Source organism: Cryptotermes secundus, unplaced genomic scaffold (genome assembly GCF_002891405.2).
Source record: "Cryptotermes secundus unplaced genomic scaffold, Csec_1.0 scaffold50, whole genome shotgun sequence".
Classification (NCBI taxonomy): Eukaryota; Metazoa; Arthropoda; class Insecta; order Blattodea; family Kalotermitidae; genus Cryptotermes; species Cryptotermes secundus.
This window is the reverse complement of record NW_019721758.1, coordinates 35,936-59,315: the sequence shown is the minus strand read 5'-3', so window position 1 is coordinate 59,315 and position 23,380 is coordinate 35,936. Positions and strand designations below refer to the sequence as shown.

The 23,380-nt window shown below is 40.8% G+C and overlaps 1 protein-coding gene across 1 annotated transcript in view; it reads left to right on the top strand.

The window, feature by feature from the left end:
* The first annotated feature begins 21,162 nt into the window (after positions 1–21,162).
* Positions 21,163–23,380, top strand: part of LOC111875605 (peritrophin-1-like) — a 4,757-nt gene continuing 2,539 nt past the window's right edge. Inside the window, exons 1-2 of the mRNA XM_023871973.2 lie at positions 21,163–21,247; positions 22,788–23,033. Of these exons, the coding sequence (XP_023727741.1) occupies positions 21,241–21,247; positions 22,788–23,033 (253 nt within the window). The 5' untranslated portion in view covers positions 21,163–21,240. The remainder of the gene's footprint in view (positions 21,248–22,787; positions 23,034–23,380) is intronic.

Genomic DNA, 23,380 nt, shown 5'->3' with positions numbered 1-23,380 from the left:
TACGAATGAGAAAAGTAGCTTTCTTCATATTCCGATACATCAAGCGAAATAATTACAACAGAACAGGTCTACTAGAATTCTGCTTCAGAACTACTAATAAAGCAGGATACAAAATTAGTTGTACGATTGTGAAAATTGCATTTAGAAATACTATTAAAAACATTTTTCGTTCCGAAAAAATGTAGGCACTGCTATGGTACATGTACTCAGTCGAAGTCAGCCGAGCAATTCCTCGTTTTTGTTCGTTTTGAATAAATCGTAATCGACCTTGTGTAGTTTGATGCCAGTGTTTTCTGTTAGGGTTGTTCAGGGGTTACACTGGGTTGCTCGACTGGGGCACAAGACAGGTATCTCAGGAAAATAGATTACCGTGTTGATGCAGTATGAAATGATATGACGATATTGTTATTATTAATTACTTGACCCCTGAAAAGAGACAGTTGTTTCAGCACCTGAATATCTAATTCGGAAATTGAGTTCTCAAAGCTTTTCGAACAGATTCTATACAAAAATCCTTAACAGACGGATTAGTATGTTCGCATTACATGATATTCCGACCCAGGAATAGTAACTGTAGATACGTACGTATATACCTTTGAAAAGCTGTAACATAGTGCATCATACATTACAGAAAACCACATGCAACGAAAAATGACCTGACGCTACTGCAATAGAAAGAAAAACCGAATTACATTGAGCAGTAGTATCCTTGNCTTTTTCTTCTACCCTGAAGATGGGGGCGATACGTTCCTCCGAAACGTCGGTTAACACCACATATACACAGTGCCAAATCCCAGAAGACTGCTTTCTTCAGTAGTATCCTTGTCCACAACACCTATACACCTCAAAATGGCCAATTAGGCCGAAACATGTAGTGAGTGAAATAGTTTCCAATAAAGGAACTATCAATGTTTTGGCACCTAGACGGCGAAAAACTCCGAAATCAGATCTATACAGTGCAAGAGAATGCTGAATTTAACATGAGATTCCCTTTGTAACTCTCCATCCAGTTAATTAACAGTACGTTCACCCCGCGTGGCTATTATGACTGTAATCGTTCTTTTAGGGCTTGCCGGATTTCACGAAAGAGTCATGTTTCATTTGATTGTACTGAAGAAGTAACTGGTTCTACGCAACAGTGCACTGGCTGTCTTGCTACCATTTCAGATTGGAATAAGAATTCACCTGTGTGCTGCTGGTCTCAAGTCACGTATCTATTAAGCTAATTATGATAAGACAGGATTTTAGTCGCGGTCTTGAAGAAGGCATTCCTGATTAGTCAGGCACAAAATGTTCTCAAAATTTCGCGCCTTGTTTTACATATAATATAAAATTCCCAGTAATAATTAAGTATTTAAATTATGTTTTGGTATTACGTAAATTTAACGACATACACAGTAGAACAGTTTATAGCATTACTGCAGTGCGGCAAGGCTCTTACAAGTTAACAATAAGCTTACTGTGAAATAATTCCCACGACTGAATTATCTGCTGAAAATCCCGAGAAAATCCTTTGAAGTTCAAGAGGATGATAAATATCCGAAATGAGCTCTGTTATGAGCAGTAGGTGATATGTTTAAAACATTAGAACTCTTTAAGTCAAGGGATATAGTATAAGGACTTTTACCTTTAACGTAAGAATGTGGGCATATAGGTGGGTATTACTTTAAAGTGGTTACGTATTAAGTCTGGGGTATCTGTTCCACATTACGCAAGTTTTCTCTATGCTATCTAATCTCAGGTATCTGCACAGTTGCTTTCATAATGAAGGTGTGTGCATGGAGGACAATACCAGGAATTTAGATTATAGTTTTACGACCTTCAACATTTGCTCTGTATTTAACGTTCTAATTTTCCTCTTCGTAAGGAAAGACAGGACCCTGGTAACATAATATCTGAGTATTGTCCATGTATGTCCCACACGGTGACGTTTGAATGAAGTAGCGCATTTGAAACAAAACTTAATATGAACTTGATGCACCTAGAGGCGATGAGACTTATGAAATCACATTCCCTAAACTTAGAGCAACCCCGTACTTGCATTGAGAATTTTCCGATAGGGGCGACTCCAACACTAATAACCGTAATAAAGAAATCAAAAGGTAACGTTATCCTTGTGCTTAACTAATTAAGCACTGCGTCACGAAGATGCGTGGGGGAGTGGAGGTATAGCTCTACCATTCTTCGCCTCTGCACTAGATGGAGGTGAGTGGCCAGTTTCACGACTGGCCACTAAAGCCCACAGTACCTATTGGACAGGAGGCTAGATGGGCCCAAGAACCAGTTTGGACGTTGTGGAGAAGAGAAAAATCTGCATATGAAAGGAAATAACTTAGACACGGAATAATAGCATTTCTTTTATAATTCTTGTTTCTCACACCACATAGATTGAAGCATATGTTTGAAAGCAGATGCCAGAGCTTCTTCGAGTTGCTGAATTTCTGCTTCCTGAAAACAAAGTAATTTTCCCTATGTATTTACGTACTTGCTAATTCTCAGTTTCTTTTAGCAGGTAAAACCGAAGCTCAAAGAGTTCAAGGAATGCGTGTTATTGCTCTTTTCAATAACTGGTGTCCCCCCCCCCCCGCATCCTAAGACACAAAGTTTCTATGTATACAAACTAATAAAACTCTGCTATCCACTAGCCTAAATGAGCATAGTAGCTTAATATTCAGAAGGGCCGCGTCATAGCTCAAGCGGTTAGTCGCTGGCTTCCCACCGCGGCGGCCCGGGTTCGATCCCGGGGTCTGGTCAAGTGGGATTTGCGGTGAACAAAGTGGCGCTAAGGAAGGTTTTCTCCGAGTACTTCGGTTTCTCCTGCCAATCTTCATTCCACCAATTGCTCCACAATCACCCTCACAAGGGACTTAATCCCACCCCACTAACAATAAAAAAATAATATTCGGAACCTACCGGGTTAGGTTCCAACTGTCGCCATTAGGATCAAAATAAAAGAAATAAATAATAACAAATACATCAGTGCAATAAAAATAAATAACCTGAAAACGATAAAGAACCAAACTGCTGAGACGCTGTAAATACATACGTGTAATGTGCCTCAGACAATGGTCAATATCCAGTCTTATAGTCAGTCAGTGAAATCATTGCATACAGACTGGACGACCGGAGTTCATTTCCATCGTATGCACGAATCTGTCCTCTTCCCTCCACGACCAAACCAGTCTCGTTGCTAACGTGATACTGACTGCTCATCTCTCCTAAGGTCTAAAATGATTGTATCTTGACGTCCACCGTCCTGCATGGTCTTACGTCTCGATTACCGAGCATAGAGGCAAATTTCTTTATCCTTACAGCTCTCTTGAATCTTGTCCAGAGATTGTGCTAATTCTGAGGACCTTTCCTGAACCGGATAGAGCCAATTTGTTCACTCTGAACATCAGGCCCCGTTCACGAGCCAATTCAAGTAATTTAAGTCCGTCGACTCTGAAGGTGCATCTGAAAGTTGAGCGTCGTGACGTCAGAACCTTCAATATATTATTGGGCACATACACAAGGTTAAACAGTTTCTTTTATTGCTATTGGGGTAGGAAAAAGTCCATTGTGCTGCGGCCACTTCTGGCCTATTGTACGACACCCAGATGATAGGTGAGGGTGATTGTGGAGTAATTGGTGGAATGAAGATTGGCAGGGGAAACCGAAGTACTCGGAGAAAACCTGCCCCAGCGCCACTTTGTCCACCACAAATCCCACTTGACCAGACCCGGGATCGAACCCGGGTTGCCAAGTGGGAAGCCAGCGACTAACCGCTTGAGCTATGGCGCGGCCTGGTTAAACAGTTACTTCTACATTGCTCATTATATAAAAGAACAGGTATAAAGAAACCTTACTCTGCAACCAATCAAGTGCCTGCCAGGGTCACAGGCCCCAGACTTAAAGACCGAGGACGTAACAACGCGCCGCCAAGTTCGGACCTTCACATACCTGAAGGGGGTGCTGATAAACGAGTATGGTCAAAGTCAAAATCAAAGTCACTTTGCGACTGAAGCTCAGTCAGTCAGCTGTCTGGGTTTCCACCTTATCTGGGACTCATGACCAGATATTAGATTCAGTTTGACTGTTACTGTCCTGTCCCTGTGGGGCGACGTCTCTGGCAAAGGACGAGTCTGTCGATTGTCATAGTCATTGTCATCTGTCAAAAAGTACAATATATTTACATTTTACATTTTTTGAATATATATACAAGGCCTCTGTCAGTCCAGGATCACTACAGCAGATCATGCCCTATCTTTAGTAGCTTCCGCTATAACGGGAGTCTAGTCACTTGGACGGTCGTATGCTTGACCCCCGCCAAGTTTAAGACTCTTATACTAGTATTTTATGTGTAGTGCTTCGCCTTGTCCAATGTTGCGAACATTTGCATGTTCATGATTTTGTATGACTTCTGCTTGTTACCTGCACAATTTTATTATTGTATACGAGTGTTCGAAAACCATGTGCAAATCACGAATTAGTTTGCACCTTGGAAAATTGCCAAAGGTGCGGACAACTTTCGTTTACAGTCACTGCAATTTCAGAAGATGGTTATCTGCCGCAAACTCCCAGGCGGGGCAAGCATAAGCGAATATACTCATAATGAGTACTTTGTGGAAAGTCACTTTAATATTAGCCCTTAATCGCTCACCTATGTATAAGTAATAGACTCTAATAAATGTTCTTATGTCCTTGGTTACGATCATTTCTATGTGCAATCTCCACGTAACTTTCTTATCGAAGGTTACAACAAGATATTTTACACAACACAAGTATGGAGCAATTCTGAAATGATGATAAGCAGGAGAAACCAAAAAACCTGCCACAGGCCACTTCTGTCATCACTTTTCTTACATGTATTCATGAGGACAACACCCGAGGTGGGAAGGGATGAGAAGCCGGGTCTAACGATCTGAACTATGGCACGTAACTCGGTTCAGTGCTGTACTACTGCTGAACCTCTTGTACTGGGAAATTTCCTTCCAAGCCGGTAATTTCACTCCGATTACAATCACACAGAAAACACATTCACTCTCTCGATTAAGACAGCTTCTGACATTTATTTATTTGCAGCTTCTTTAGCGAGGCTGCCAGTATCTCACATCACATGAAGTGGTCGTCAATAATGAGTGGGGAAGAATTTCCTTATCTCGTTTAATGTAGTAAACTGGCATTTTCCTGGAGGGATTGAGGAAACCCATGGGTCAGTTTAGTCGGTGTGCCAACTGGAATTTGAGAAAAATGATTCGGAATTCACGTAAGAAGCATCACCTCTTCATAGATCTACATATAAGATGGCAATTGTAAACGACAGACTCGTCCTCTCGTCAGAGAGAGCACCACACAACAACAAACCCGCAAATGTCTGACAGTATAAATAATTTGGTCGTAAGCCCCAGATGGGTGCTTTATTCCAAGACAGACTGGCCGACTGACTGTCGGTCGTAATACAATTCTCAGACTCAACCTCAGCCTCAGACATCTTGGTTTCCCCATTCTCTCAAGACAAGTACCGGGATACTACCTCGGTAACACCATGGACTCTGTCTTTCGAATTCTTTGTAATTAATTTTCACCATCATCCTGCTGTTCAATGCTGCACAGCTTCATGTACTGGTAGCATCGTGAAATAAACTACAATACGTGTAAGTAATGGGCACAGGAACGGGAGATCTAGGGTAAAGTAAATACGGTTAAAGATAGGGTTTTGCCTAATCTAATCTCATGTCATAAATTTTCGCCTACATTTCGCATGAGATAAGAATGGTGAACTGCACAAAATAACAACTTTTTATATTATTTTGATAGTATGCAGGAATAACGCTCCTTTGACTAAATAGAGCCCGCTGATCTTATGAATGACAGACAGGAGAGAGTAAGACCCACAGCTCTCTCTCTCTCTATGTTGCCCTATATTTACTGTGTGCAAGGCATATTAACCTGCGTACCTCTTGTTAAGAAGTTTGAAGTAATTGTTTTTAAGAGGGAATACACTTTTATTCGTTAATAGAACATGATTTTCTTACATTGTAACTGATAAGAATTATAAGAAGGTAAGACAGAATTAACTCTGAACATTAATACATTATGCGCTTCGCCATGGGGACGTTTGAAAAAATGTAAATTTGTCCCTGCACTTAACTAATTAAGCACTACGCCATGAAGACATATGGGAGAGTGGATGTATAAACCCACGTTTCTTGACCTCGGCACTAGTTGGAGGTGAGTGATCAGCTTCACGCCTCAGCCACTTTACCTCCGGGAAANCAGACCGGCTCTGGGGCCCACCCAGCCTCCTATCCCAGACACCGGAATTCTAACTCCAATCATTTGTTCGTCCAGCCCGTAGCCAGTCGCTATGCCTACTGCGCTATCCCGGCTGTCCCATGAAGACTGTGGAAATATGGCCCCCCCTCTCCTTAACCTCGCTACTAGATGCAGGTGACTAGTCAGACTCACGCCCACGCCGCTCTAACCCTGGAGAAAATTATTAGAAGATGAAGAAAAAATAGAGAAATGAGAGAAGAGAGAACTTTGCCTCGCGATGAGATACATAAAACTGTGCCGTGATGCAAATCTCTGGTATCCACATTAGGAATCAGATATCGAAATTTATTTTGAAAGTTACTATTACATTTTCACCACAATAACCTTGCTTACTGTTGTTATAAGGGCCAGTTATGACTTATTTAGAATGCAGTCACAGTGTGCCCTTAATGAAAGTGAAGAAATACACGCAAATTCCTTAGTTTGTACCCAATTAATGCGTTATACTTGATGTTGCAATGATTTCGTCAGGTAGATTTGTTTGTCTTCCAGTGCCTGTCTCTGTTATGATTTACGATGAGGTAAGTGGATGTCTGCAACTGAGTGCATGAGCTTTAGTAGGTAAGAGATAAGTCTTGAGATTTCTGCTTAAGATAGGAATGACATTAGCAAATAAAGGCTGTTTATCCTCGTTTGACAATGACAGACAATGCTCTTAAGTATATGCTTAAATGTTCTGTTTTAAAAAGGCGATAACACAGCAATCTGTTCACTCGAACTCGTGTTATATTGTCTACGTCCTTACAGATACCTCTGAAACGTAGGGCATGTAAAATGCAAGTTGCGATGGTAAAATTATGAGGCAGAAGTTAAGAAAAATGAATAAAAAACAAAGTAAAATAAGTAACAAAATAATAAATGTTTTTTTGTGTTCAGTAGGCAGACTGCGACCGTAATCTTTCCAGATATATGTTCTACGAATTTAACTGGTTGACTCATTGGTGAGTATTGAAGAGATACAAGTCGACTGCTTATTCGCAATTATCAACAGATTGACCTTATTTCACTCCATCCTTCAAATCATACATAATTAAATTTCTTAACAGATTATCTGTTTATACCATCATGACTCTTGACATCCATTGTGGTATTTCTGCCACTATTTGTTCCTTTCTCATTTTATTCAACGACGCTTTATCATCTATATATTTTGTAGTGTCGAGTGGTGGGGTGAGGGTGGATTAAGGATTCGGAAAATGCGAAAGGAAGGGGTCATGACTTTTTGAAAATACTGTCATAGGATTTATTTTCAGTGACTGAGGTAAACCGATAAATATTCCCAAGATCTCCTTCCATCCGAGCCGAAAATCTAAACGATTACCTCCAGAATGAAAAGGAAGGATTTTGAAAATTCAAAATTATTTTTATTTTCTCAGGGTGCGTATTTATGACTAGACCGTCTTAATTAGATCATGAAAGCCTCGTTTCTAAAAATAATGAGCATCGCGTCCGGGATATGTTGAAAATAGGCAAGTGAGGCGCTGTTCTGCGAATATACTGCAAATATTTGGGCCCTTTCTACTACGATTTGTTAAGTCTTCCTGAAGGAGTGTCAGATTTCTGAGAGGGCAGAAGAGTCGACAAGAAGGGGTCCTACATCGGACCAGTAAATTCCGACTGCAGTGCGATGAGGCGCTTCATAAAATTTGATTCCTATTTTAAATAACGAAATTTTCGATAGTACAAAAGTGGCCTATCATAAAAAATTCTGCGGTTTTTATTGAGATACTAGCGAAACTGTCCTTTCTTCTTCTGGCCTTTTCTTAAAGTTAATTGTATTCGAGCGATTAAATATCTTATTTTCTTTCATAACTTTATGAATAATACATTCCTGTCAATCACTGTTAAAAATTACAAATATGGCGCCGTATAGAAAATTATTTATTGCAAGTAAGGGAACCGTGGCTGTCACGGATCGCCGATGAGTATGCGTTTAACGATACCAAGCAACGATAAACTTTTGGCTAAGATCGCTTTTGAGCTATAAAATCGGTTTAGGTTTCAGAGAAACCGAACGAGAATATAAGAATGGCCACCACTCAACGCAAATATTTTATAAGGAATCCTTAAGATAAGGACGTACTAAAATAATGAGGAGCTTCATAACTTGTACTGTTCTCCAAGTATAATTAGAGTGATCAAGTCAAGGAGGACGAGGTGGGCGGGGCATGTAGCACGAATGGGGGCGACGAGGAATGCGTGTAGGATATTGGTGGGGAAGCCAGAAGGAAAGAGACCACTGGGAAGACCAAGGCGTATGTGGGTGAACAATATTAGAATGGATCTTAGAGAGATAGGATGGGATGGTATGGATTGGATAGATCTGGCTCAGGATAGGGACCAGTGGAGGGATCTTGTGAACACGGTAAATGAACCTTCGGGTTCCATAAAATGCTGGGAAATTCTTGAGTAGCTGCAGAATTGGCGTCTCCTTTAGAAGGGCTCAGCTCCATGAGTATGTAAGTAAGTAAGGACGTACTAAATCCAGCAACAGAGAAGTACAAATATTTATCTAAGGAGGAAATTAAGACGAAGACAAAACAACTCCGTCCAGTGTGACTATTTAAGTTTTTACTACTTGAAAACTTAAATAGTCACATTGGACAGAGTTGTTTTGTCTTTGTAATTGTTAGTGTGACGGACCAGAATGAAACAAATCAAATTCAGGAAATTAAGAAGTTATAATTATTACTTAATAGTGCAAGACTTAATAAATAAAAGACGAAAGAGAAGCTTGTCTCTGAATCATGCTTAGGGTGAAGAAGGAAATTTATGTGGGATCTGGGTTGTAAATGTGCAAATGATGGGGCTACTTGGAAGATAAGGGCATGACAAGATAATACGAACATATGAGAGAAGCATGCCATTGAGATTTACTAGGGAATCGATTAGTTCGGACAGGGCCAGTGATGGATTTATGAAAGTTTTCTTGACTGCTTTTAGATATCGATCAGTTGGTCAAGAAGGGTCTTTGATGATGCTACTTCAGATGCAACAATCAAGGAAATATTCCTTTCCTCGTTTGTCGTCTTTATTTCTAACAATTTTATTGATTTCAATAGAGAACATAATTAATATCAGGATTAGATAAGATTAAAAACTGAATACAAGAAATATGAAGTAATGGATGAATCATTGTCTCAGTCGACTGTTATGATAAAAAGATCCTTTGTCACCAGCAAATGGTGCGTCCTCGTATGCATGGTGATGGCTTCCAAGCACGGTGAAATAATGAGTGGGCCATGAGAGATGTAGGAATTGTCGGAAAGGCTTTGGATTTAGGAAGCTCCTTTGGTACGACTGAACACTTTGAAATGTGAAGATAATCCAAAACAACATTTAAAAATTGAGTACTTATTCCAAGTAAAACGCACTGCGACACCATTGCAAATACTGCCAGTTAATAGTGCACAGGAAATTATTCGCTGCTTATTCTGCCACTTATACGAAATGCACAAACATATTTTCTAGGCAAGGATCAGTGTTTTCCTGTTAAAAATGAGGATTTTGTATTCCTGTCCGAAGAAAAATGAATGTTGGGATATTGATAATATGAAAGATTGATCACAGGAAAAGGAACAGGCCGCTGGACCCAGTACTTGAAGCTGGCCTTCACCACGTAGTGTTCAACAGACACTAATACTTAACGTATATAAAAGTGAATAAGATGCAAATTTCAGACAGAGACAGAAGCAGATATAAATCTAGAGAGAATTTAAGAAGAGGAATTATCACAATAAGGTTTCTAACACTTACCAAAGAAAGAAGAGATTTTTAAGAGTCTGCATATGTTGTAGCTTATTATTAGAGTGGGAATTAAAAACAAGGAAGAGAAGGGGAGGAGAAGAACGAGAGGAAGCAGAAGAGAATAAGAATAAAGCAATAAATAAGAAAACGTCGATAAATTTAGAGATAAGATTTTTCATAGCTGTAAGCATCGAAATTAAAATTCTCTGAGGAATGAGGTATTGAAGTCTGGTAGACTTGCACCACGCCTAGGGGGACCTTATTGCTTCTACCCTGAGAACAGTGGCAACGAGTCTTCAGTCAGAGGATAGAGTTCGGCTTTGTCTAGGTTTTGTACATTTACTTGATGACAGAAACAGGCAGTTTCCGAACCGGTGTGGCCATTTAAACATTAACATAAGACGGAGCAGTATGTTCTGAAACGTCAGTGACTCATTATCGACTTACACAGTATTGTATCCCAATAGATACTACACTTCAAATTATCTTTCTTTCTTTTTTCATTTTAGAAAAAATGACAGACTAAAAATAATACAATGTTATTTGTAAATACAATTCTGAAATCATGTGTTTACTTTTAATAAGTAGTAAATCGTTTTAAAAATTAATGATAACCTTGGAATTAGATTGATAATAATCTAAGATAATTGTCATTAAAAAGTAATTTAAAATCAAATGATATCAATCACGTATGTTTACACGGACACAAAATCATTCGCAAGTTTTTTAGTTAATTATTTTTTTTTCCCTTGGCACTACAGCCCCAGTGGGCCTAGGCCTACCTCCATGAACTCCGTTCACTTCGGTTTTCTAGATCTTACACATACGGTAGGACTCCTTGGACGAGTGATTAGCTCGTCGCAAGGCCTCTGCCTGTAGACAAACACAGAAAAACGCACACAAACATCCATGCCCTGAGTGGGATTCGAACCCACGATCCCGGCTTCCGAGCGATCGAAGACAGTGCATGCCTTAGACCGCTCGGCTACCGTGACCGGCTATTTAATTAATTTAACATTATAGAATATAAAACGATGATATATAATTAATTAGGAGCAGTCAAAATTATGTGCATAAATAAATGTAGCCAGCAAGCTAATGATAAAAAAACGTTGTGATAAGCTGATGCAACATCTCGGTCACTGTGTAGTGGATTCTAAGACTAGTGCGCGTTTGCATCATGTTTTTGTTCCCCTTTGTGATCATAATTGTCAACCATAATGCAAGAAAATTATGTTTATTAATGAATATTTAAATTATGTCAGCTTTTCAATAAGGAGCCGGAATTTCTTAGTAGACGTGGCAACTAGGCTACGGGTTGGATGACCCATGAATAGGGTTCGATTTTCAGTAGGAGCAAATATTTTTATTTTTCCCGAATTATCCACACCGGATCTGGGGTACCAATAGTTACCATGGTCTCTTTCCTTGAGAATAAGTAGCTGAGGCGTCTAGCTGGCAGCTCATTTCCATCTAGTGCCGAAATTACTTATAAGAGGAGTTAAGTTTTCTCTACCCCATACACTTTCATGAAGTGGTCCTCAAATTAGCATAATATTATTTCATTTATTACTATTATTTCAAACTGCATAATGTATGGTGTGTAGTTTATATGTCTCGCATACAAAAACTGTCCCCTTGCAAATGATTTGCTTTATACGTGTATTTTAAGATAACCGTAGCCGATATAGTCAAACAACAAAACTCCGTAGCCTGTAGTCCGCAAGCGAACTATACCTACCTAGCGACCGCCGTTTGTCTGCGAAGTTAGTGCTAACTTTAGCGAATAGAGGCGTCCCGTGGTCAGCGCAACGGATCCCCATGGCCGTTAATCTCGGTTTTCTAGACCGGAGCCGCTATTTCCTTAAAATAGCTCTTCAATTATCCTCACGAGGCTGAGTGGACACCGTTCCAGACCCACTACTTCACAGAAAACCTGGTAGCGCCGGGAATCGAACCCGGTACCTCTGGATCTGTAGCCAGGAACTCTGACCACTAGACCACAGAGCGTATTTTCTGGAAGTAGTGACACTTTACCACACTGTTTAACTTACCACATTACAAATTATAAATCACTCCGTCCAATGTGACCTGTAAGTTTTTTACTACATAAAAGTGACGGACCAGAATGAAACAAATCAAACTTACCACATTAAACCCAGCAAATAGTAAGTACCTGCCCATTACAGTGGTCGCGCGGTCTAAGGCATGAAACATCTTTGGCATCTCACACACGGGTTTCGTGGGTACAGATCCTAACCGAGACATGGGTGCCTGCGGCTTTTTTTTTTCTGTCTTGTGTAGGTAGCGGCTTTGCGGCGGTCTGATCACCAGTTCAAGCCATAGCTCAAGCGGTTAGTCACTGGCTTCCCACCGCGGCGGCCCGGGTCCGATTCTGGGTCTGGTCAAGTGGGATTTGTGGTGGACAAAGTGGCGCAGGGCCGGTCACGGTAGCCGAGCGGTCTAAGGCGTGCACTGTCTTCGCTCGCTCGGAAGCCGGGATCGTGGGTTCGAATCCCACTCAGGGCATGGATGTTTTGTTTGTGTGTGCGTTTTTCTGTGTTTGTGTACAGGTAGAGGCTTTGAGACGAGCTGATCACCCGCCCAAGGAGTCCTACCGAATGTGTAAGATCGAGAAAAACCGAAGTGAACGGAGAAGTTCATGGAGATAGGCCTAGGCCCACTGTGACTGTAGTGCCAATGGGGGGGGAAGTGGCGCAGGAGCGGGTTTTCTCCGAGTACTTCGGTTTCCCCTGCCAATCTTCATTCCACCAAATTCTCCCACATCATAATCATCCGGGGCAGGTACAATAGGCCAATCAGTGGCCGACGTGCCGAGTGGACCCAGTTGGACTCCACCCCCCACTAAGCGATTAAAAGAAAAAACCTTGTAAGAAAATTAATTTGTTTAGAATATGGGGAAGACAAAATGAAGATAATGTCTTTCAGTTACTTCCAGTCTACAGCGAACTATGGAGATATGTGTTTTCAGGAGTTCTGTTTTATGGGATATATATAACAATGTAGGCCATTGTAAGTAAACTGATGTTTCGGTGGAAAATGTCGCCTCCGCCTTCATTGCTGCAGATGCATGCTTCATGCTGGTTTCTTGCTTATCTTACCCTTGAACCATGATGGTGGAGGCGATATGTTCCTCCGAAAGGTTGGTTTGTTATAATACACGTAGACTATACAGCATTACAGCTCATAAGACAGAACTCTTCGTAACAGAACACACTGAAAATCAGGAAGGAATTCAAGAAACATTGAAGAACAGCGTACCACTGAGATTTTGTTTTGCAGTTTAGTAAACAGATACCAATGCGTGACATCAAGTGATGGACTCAGGGTAAGGCAGAGAATCCATGTACCGAGGTACAAAAATTAGATTCATCAATCCTTTTTTGGAATAACAAACAATAAAGATCTTTTCCGAAATGAAAATATTCTACAGTAACTTACGGAAGATATTAGGGTCCACGGCACTGGAACATACTGTCAGAAATGCTAGAAATATGTGCCTTGGAAGCCAACAGAACGTGAACCCAACCCAGCAATAGAACACAGATCCCGGGAACAAAGTGACCATTGAAGGCTTATGTAAAAAAAGGACCAAAACTGTACTTTGTTTCAGAACCGGGAATATAATATAAAAGCCTTATGTAAAGTAAAAGTAAAGTAAAGCTATCCCTGTAAGAGGCCGTGAAGGCCCACAGGTTTGTGAGACGTTGAGTATCTCACATTATCTAGACAATTGGCTCAAACGTGGCGGTAAGGTTGTCAGTCTTACACGCCTGCCGCGTTTTACTCCCCAGGAAAATTATTTAATTAATTTATGGTACTCATTTCTGTTAGAGGCTAAGTCGACCCCAGGGCCATAGTGCGGCTGGAAGGATTAGGTCAATTGAAAAATCCAATGACCTCATCGGGACTTGAACCCGCGACCTTCCGGCTTGTAGCATAGCTCCTCAACAAACTACGCTACCGCTAATCCTGTCTCTCGGGCCAGCTCACGAATCGTATGGCGTCGATCACTCTCCAGCAACGCGGAAAGAGCATGCACTTCTTCACTTACACTAGGACGGCGTGGCCGACGCATGTCTGCCACATTTTGGCGTCCCTCTTTGAAGGCTTTTACCCACTTTGCCACTGTTCTGTAAGGCAATGCAGATTCCCAGCAAGCCTTTTGAAGACCTTGATGACACTGTCGTGCTGTACGGCCTCTGGCACATTCAATCTTTATCCAACTCCGTTCTTCCTGTTTCGAAAACATCTTGACAACACTACATTAGACCGCCAGCTAGCACGAGGCTCGCTTCTTCTCGTCACTGCGCATGCGTGTAATGTGGGAAGGGAGAGTCCATTTGCTCTGAGATAAGGTAGGTATGTAACTAACGTGTGGTATAAGCGACATTATTTGGTTCCGTTGCATGGCGTCTCTGCAGCAGTGTTGCCACTATTAAAACTTTAAACCTCATATTATAACCATGGTTTTCTTTCTTCTACAATAATTCTTTGTGAAAGATTCCTATTTTCCACATAAGAAAATTGTCTTTTTATTATGTTGTTCTGTATACGTCCCATGGAGATGAAAAATAAACACTGTAAAGCAAACAGAGTTTAAAATTATAATCTGTTTTCTACGACGTATCAGACACACATGTGAACTTATGCAATGTATACTCGTTCTTCTTTTGTCTGTAAAGCAGACAATTGTAACTTATTCTTACTGGAACAAAGTTCTTCTTGACAAGGCCACAGTCGTTAAGATGTTAAAAATATTATTCGCATTTTATGGAAAGCGAGACTACTTCATTAGCATCTGCTACTTGTGCCTATTCTGGCACATATGAGTTCAGGCCACATTTTCACATTATGATACAAGCAGGAAGGTCGCGGAATCGAATCCCGATGAGGTCATTGGATTTTTTCAATTCTCCTAATCCTTCCAGCCGCCTTATAGCCCTGGGGTCGACTCAGCCTCTAACAGAAATGAGTACCAGGAATGTTCCTGAAATGTTCTTGGGGGTAAAGGGCGGCCGGCGCGTAAGGCTGACAACCTTACCGCCATCTATGAGCCGATTGTTTAGAAAATATGGGAACCTCAACATCTCACAACCCTATGGCCCTCCACGGCCTGTTACAGGGACACCTTTACTTATTTTTACTTACCAATCTAGAGTTTATTTCAGCAGCATCTCCCAATGTATGAGCGTATGTTGTACCATATTCAATAATGCTGTATAGAGGCACAACTGCTCAGAGGGCTGAGTAAGCAGTACTTCTCATTTAATCAAAATTAAATTGTAAATAATTAAAGAACAATAAAAGAAACACTTTCATGCACTTCTCTCAGTGTAAACAAGGTCAAAGTCAAAGTCACATTACGACTGACGGTCAGTCAGTCAGTAAGTCTTGGTGTCGAGCCCCATCTGGGGTTCGTGACCAGATATTAATTATTACCGTTTGATAATTACGGTCTTATTTTTGTGGCGTGCCCTCTCTGACGAGAGGACGGGTGTCTTTTTGCATATGCTGCTGGCCCTTGCCAGCGCAGTCTTTCTCAGGTCCGAGTCCCTTGTGACTCGCAACCATATTTTACTGTCGCAGATTTGAGACTCCCTTTTCGTCGCCTCCTACGACTCGAAGGGTCACAGTGGAGCTATTCGACCCGATCTCCACACGGGGGGAACACTCCCAGACGGGATGTCAAAGTCAAAGTCAAAGTCACGTTGCGACTGACGATCAGTCAGTCTGTCTGTCTTGGTGTCTAGCCCCAGCTGGGGTTCATGACCAATTTTTTTTTGTTTTTTTCTTATATGAAAGTTACTGTCCTGTCCATTTGGGGCGCCCTCTCTGGCGGGTCTGTCATTTGTCAGTCATAGTCCGTAATTAGTAAGTCCATTGTCAGTATTTACATATATTTACAAATTTAATCTCAATTCCTATTTCTATGTACAATATATACAAGGCCTCTGTCAATCCAGGCTCAGTACAGCAGATTATGCCCTAGTTCTAGTAGTATTCGCTACCACGGCAGGCTAGTCACTTGAACGGTTGTATGTCTGAACGCCGCCAAGTTTAAGCCTCTTATATTTTCTGTGTCGGGCTTCGCCTTGTCCAATGTTGCAAACATTCTCATTATCATGATTTTCTATGACTTCTGCTTGTTGCCTGCATAATTTTGTTATATAGTCATATAAATAGGGGATTCTGAACGCCATGTGCAAATCGCGGACCGGGAGAGTTGCCAATGTGCGGAGAACTTTGTTTTGCAGGCCCTGCAATTACATTAGATGGGTGTCTGCCGCAAATTCCCAGGCGGGACTAGCATAAGTCATTACGGATCTAATGAGAGCTTTGTGGAGGGTCAGTTTAATATTGGCGCTCAATGGCGCACTTTTGAATAGCGATCATTTCTATTGTCAATCTCCATGTAAATCTCCTATCGGAGATTACACCTAGATATTTTGCATTGTTTACAAATGGAATATTTCGTCGCTTTAGAGTAAGACTAGACTCAGGCGGTCGACGACTACGAGAGAAATAGTCTTATCTTCATTAAATTTAATGTTCCAGCGCTCAGACCAGGTCTCCATTGAGCTGAGATCGCGCTTGAATTTTCTGACAATAAATCCCTCCTTGCGATCTGTCGCATACAGACAAGTGTCGTCCGCAAAGAGGGCCAGGTGAACACCAAGAGTTTGGGGGGTATCATAAATGTACAGATTGAAAAGAGTAGGGGACAGTACCGAACCTTGTGACACTCCTACTTGCATTTCCTTTGACGTTGAGATTTCTCCTTCACCCGAAACCATGAATTTACGCTGAGAGAAATGACCCAATAAGTTTGTTCAAACTGTTCGAGAATTGCAATTTTGATAACTTATACAGCAAACTTGAGTGGCACGTGGTATCAAAGGCCTTTTCGATGTCCAAGAACACCGTAGCCGAAGACATTTTATTGTTGAAATTAAGGGTCACATGGTCCGCCAGCCTAATACATTGCAATGTTGTGCTATGACGTGCACGAAAACCAAACTGGCTTGCGTTGAGCAGGCCTCTTTCGTCAATGTGTTTTTGGAGCAATTTCAAAATCATTTTTTCGATAATTTTCCTGTCGTGGACAGGAGGCTGATCGGACGTAGATTTTGCGGAATATCGGGTCTTTACCGGGTTTAGGTAAAGTTATTACTTTGCTTCCTTCCAAGTATTTGGAAAGTGAGAGAGACGAAGACAATGATTAAATAAATGAGTTAGGTGAACCGATGGTCGCCTTGGAAGGTGCCTGAGGCATTCATTTGTGATACCGTCAATTCCACAGGCCTTTTTCAATTTCAGGGAGTTTACTAATTTTTGTACGTCACATGGTCTGATCCTTTGAGGAGGGTTGTCTACTGTTTCCAGCAGAGCTTGAACTCTAGCCTCCACCCGCTGTTCATGGTTATCGTCGCACAGCTCATGCGGGGTGAACTGAATTTCCAAACAGTCGGCAATTGCGTTGGCTTTTTCGAAAGAATGAAATTTAAGGCCAGAAGCACCATGAATAGCAGTTGGTGCCCTTGGTCCGTCTCTCTTTAAGAGATATTTCGCAATGGGTCATATACCCTGAAGTGTGACTTCAGTGTTACCTATTTTTGTTTCCCACCCATCTGGTGCCTTTTTACAGGTCATTCGCCTCACTGATTTGGTGCCCCAATTTACTTCCGTTTTACACGCTGGATCCCTGGTTTCTAGCCACAATTTTCGTAGCCTCTGCTTATGTTTTATCAAACAGGAATATCGTTGTTTATATCCGAAAGTGTAACTTTACTTGTCGACAACCTACATGCCGAAGCAATAGAGGCTGCAAAGTCGAGTGCCGCTTTATCAGCTTCTACCCCAGACTTCATTTCTATTATAGGTGATATTAACTCAGAGGCGAGGCTTTGAAACCGCTCCAAGTCTGTGAATTTTTTCATAGGTTCCAAAAGATTCCTAATTTTAACATGAGCCAGTATGTGGAATATTATAAGTAGGTGATCTGAATCCAAAATATCAGAGACAGTGACGTCTGACATTCTGATATTTTGGTGAGCCAATTTATTTTAAGGTACTATCACGGTATTTACCCGGAAGGACTGAGGAATGCCAAGAAAAATCTAAGGATAATGAGGGTTCCGGCCGAGATTCGAAACAGGCACCTCCCCAATACAAGCAACAAGCGATAAAAATTGGCATAGTTTGCTCTGTAAGATTAGAGTCGAAATGTTAACAGTTCATGCTTTAAATTCTCATGAACCGCGTAACAACCGAATAAAATTATAGAGCATTAATTCGACACCTTTCATCGTCGAAATTTTTGTCATTCACCCAACAGAAGATTATATTCTACTTGTTAAGTGTACTGTTATTTGTTTCACTGGACAACTTTTCTTATCAATGAAGATAATGTCTGAAATCTGCGAAAGGTTTTAAGTATGTATACATGAGCACAATTTCTACATAACACAAATATTAGTAAGTACATTATTTTGTTACGCGAAAGAAAAATGGTTTGTATATTTAGATAATGTGATGATTTAAAACGATCGGAACAAACCTACGTAAAGCCTTTGTGAAGAAGGTTCCGACGTTCTCTCTTGAACCTCGTTAAACAAGTATCACAAATCAAGTGATTATCAAGTGCCGATAAACTATATGTGAACCGTGAAAATCACGGCTGTTACATGTTTATGCAGACAATTAGCTTTCCAAGGACAATAATGACTTCAGAAAACACTTGTGATATCTTGAGTCAGTATGACGAAGACTTTAGATCAATTACACAGGATGCGCAATATTTAATCAATCTCTTTAATCACATCACATCAATTATTAAAATTTTCTCCACGTGTTCAACCCTCATCTTCTAAAAGTCCAACTTCTATCAGCAGAAAGGGATTTCATTTATATTTCTACTGAGTTTGGTATAAGTACTCTTCGATGAGCTGGATTTTTTTTAATTGACCTTATCCTTCCAGCAGCACTATGACCCTGGGTTCGACTCAGCCTCTAACAGAAATGAGTACCAGAAATCTTCCTGGGAGATAAAGGGCGGCTGGCGCGTAAGGCTGACAACCTTACCGCAACTGTGAGCCGATTGTCTATAAGATGTGGAGGCCTCAACCTCTCACCACCCTATGAGCCTCCACGGCCTTGTACAGGGATAAATTTACCTTTAACTTTTACCTTCGTATAAATACTGGATCATTTATTTCTTTATTCGTTATGTATTATTTATTTAATGCTATTCGTTTGCTATTTGGAGAAGATAAGTTGAATGAATCATATCTGAGTTTCAAAATACAGAGGGAAGAGGTAAAAATGTAAATTTGTCCCTGTGCTTAACTAATTAAACACTGCGCCATGAAGACGTATGAGGAGTGGATATATATATACGTAGATCCAGGTCTCTTTGCCCGCCAGCTGGCAGCCAGTGGCTATACCGACTGCGCTATCCCGGCTCTTAAATACAGGACAAAACGAAAATTAATTAAAGTAAAGAATAAAAAAGTAGAATTATATATACTAGTCAAATAGAACACATTTTATTAGAACGGAATGGGAATTCAAGTACACTTGATGTCCGATCATACAGGGCAGCAGATTGTGATACTGAGCACTACCTGGTGGTGGCAAAGGTTAGGGAAAGACTGGCAGTGAGTAAACAAACAACGCATTTGATATGCGGATCGCTCTAGAAACTGGACCCCTTTCCCTCATCAAGTGCAACGATTGGAATCATCCTATTCGGATGGCTCTGCCAGGAAAGGCAAGTCCGGTGAAGGAAACTGGATCTTTCTAACGGGCCAATTGCTTGTCACCTCCCCTCCATTACATCAAACGACGAAACGGATCTACTGAAGATGAATCCACAAGTAGTTGGTTCAAATCTGGGCCGGAACGCAGGCTATCCTGAGATCTGTAGTGGTTTTTCCCAGTCTCTTCACTAATATGCTGCTACTACATCGATAAAAATCGGTTGCTCTCTTCCCAGTACATTTCAATTTGTCTTCTATCTGTCGTCCAACCTTTCGAAGATGTGCAGTCCACACCGCAACACCACTGCGAAACAACACACACATATCGCCACAAACAGATTTAGTTTCACAAATTTTGTGCATGTCAGATATGTTTCTTGTAATGGAAAATGTCCAACGTAATGTTAATATAGCTGTCGTAATCTAGAGACGCATCCACATTACTCGTGCTCGTGCCCGTGCTCGTGTGACTCGCTATGCTCGCGAGTAATGTAGACGATATGACAAGTCACGAGACAAGCAAATTTTTAATTTAAAAACTATAGCCAATAAATTAAAATACCACTACGGCTTATACACACTACGAGTAAATATATGGATCCTCACGCGCCGAAGCCTGGCGAGCAACTGAAGTAGTGTGGACGAAGATTTACGGGCACAAGTAAAAGTCAGACAAGTCTCCCGACAAGCACAAGCCTGGCGAGCACGAACACGAACACGAGCACGAGTAATGTGGACGCGCCTTAAGACAAAGGCGGGTTGACTGTGACTGATTTCACACAGCTAGTTATGTCTACATGATACTTTGAAGAGAAAATGTCTCTGTTTGGACACTGGATGAAGCTTGAACAGAATGCTGTGCTAATATTAACAGATTTCTTATATGAATGCAGAGGCATTGAAGGCGCATTGAATGTAAGGCAAGAGTGCGATCTGCCGCCTGGTTTCATCGAGCCCGGACAGTGCGAAATATCGTCTTACCTGCAAGAAAGAATGATAGAAACAGAGTGATAGCTTATGGGATGATCCGAAGAGCCTTGGACGACAAGTATCCTTGTCAGAATTATAATATTATTCCCATAAATTTCACTTATATGATTATAGCCTTGAGATCTCTCTGCCTACTTAAGTGTCTCACCTTATCTTGTTGTCCTGTGCGTAGACTTTGGCACTCCAACACACAGGATATTGAGTAATTCATTTCAGGACCAGCCTACAATCTCAGATAAGGAAAGCGAAATATTTTGCACTTGAGATTAAGCTAGATTTGATGAAGTAATTGAAAATCACACGTTGCGATAAAAATGTATGGAAGTTGTATAAGTAGACTGAGTTCTGAGGAGCATTTCAGTTCGAGAATTTCCTCTGAGTCTATCCACTAGCAACGACAAATATGAACGGCAAGTATTAAAGTATATATGTAACACCGGTAGCATATATTTTCTCAATTGACTCTGCCATACATGTTTATTTGTAAAGAACTGCCTCAGTTTACATAGAGTTTCCTGAACCACGTGTTTCGTTCTCCTGAACCATATTAGTGAATTGTACGTGTAGGTCTGTCTTCCTGTCTTTCGGTACAGACACCAATGGTATATTTTCGCAAAACTCTGTATGAATGTAATTCCACTTGGGTAGCCTACTTTATGTTTTGTCACCTTGAAGATGCCAAGTCCATTATTAACAACACTGCCCCATCGTGTGACTGTGAGGTGTGAGAACAAACAGACCCATAAAAATGTGTGAATTCCTTTATGGAGTTTCAAAAATATACTTGTTATCTTTTACTGAAATGAAATACGACATTTAGGCTGTGAGAGACATTTTTAATACAAGGGATTTAAAATGACATACCATTTTAACCCCACTTCTGAAATTTGCATGGTGACATGTCACAGACATCCACTAATAGTACAAATTGCTTCTAAACTTACGATATTTAAAGTTTCTTGTACCAAGACAAACTGACTGGCGTTAAACCACCAGTCGTAAAGTATATTTTTATTGCTAGTGGGGTGGGACTAAGTCCCTTGTACTGCGGTCACTTCTGGTCTGTTGTACCAGCCCCGGATGATAGGTGAGGGTGATTGTGGAGCAATTGGTTGAATGAAGATTGGCAGGGGAAACCCGAGTACTCGGAGAAAACCTCCACCAGCGCCACTTTGTCCACCACAAATCCCACTTGACCAGACCCGGGATGGAACCCGGGCCGCCGCGGTGGGAAGCCAGTGACTAACCGCTTGAGCTATGGCGCGGCCCAACAGTCGTACAGTAACTTTGACTCTGAATCAGGCAGTGCTGGAGAGGCCAGCAGCAATTTAGCAGTCACTTAGAATTAGGCATATTCGTGAAATGAGAATCGACAACTGAGTTAGCTAGATAATCGCCGGCCTGAAAGTACGTAAGCAGAGGATATTGTATGCATCCGTTACCAGGACACGGCTAGTGATTACTGAGATTTAGCTCATGCTGCACTGATTTGTAAAGCGCGTAATTCACTGATGCTGCCAGGGTTACTTGTAGTTACGAGATACAAGGGTCCAACAAATCCAATTACCAATCCAAAAGCCCGTGTTTATTCGCAAACACGTATACAAATATTACTCGATATGATGTCATAACATTAGTCATTGAGAATAAGTTCTTAGTCATTAAGAGATCGGTTTGTCAATTACCGTTTATAAAACTATATGAATCCTAAAATAATCCAAAACAAAATTATGCTTGATTTAAAGTCAAAATTCAGTACAGGAAATAGCGACATAACGAAACAAACTTGTGTCTAGACTGGGAATTAACAATTCAGAACCAATTTTGAAAATTCGTGTTCTGTTATGATAACATAACATTGATGACTATATAACTTGTAAAAGGAAAGGTCACCGTTGCGAAAAGGAAGTTTAACTGAGATCAGGTAATTTTCTTTTTCAATGTTTCCAGGTTTGTCTCTTTCATCGCTTGTGTTGCCTGTTCTTCTGGCGTGCTTCGGGCCACTAGTAGCCGGACAAAACTGCCCGTACCCTGACCCATTGGACCATTCCGTTCTGTTTCCGGATCAAACAAACTGTTCCAGATATTTTATATGCAGCAATGGAAAACCAATACAGCAGAACTGTCCAGCAGGACTATATTTCAATGACCACTGGAAGGTCTGCGACCATGCTTACAACGTGAATTGCGTGCCACGTAAGGTCTTTTGTGTTAGAATACATCTCCTCTCGTACTGGTAAATGTTTTAATACTAATAATAATAATAGTAATAATAATAATAATAATAATTCAATTCAATTCAGTTCAATTCATGTTTATTTACGTGCAATAACTTAACAGCACAGTGGCCAATTATAAAGTTAGCACGAGTATATAAGGTACAGAAAATAATTAAAACAAAATACAAATATGACAAATAAATCTGTAAGCATAAATCTAAAGAAGAGTGAAATATATACATACATTTATGAAATATTACGAGTGTTGCTAATACTATTAGTAACTAATTATACAAGCAATAACAGGGCAATAAATGGTCGCTC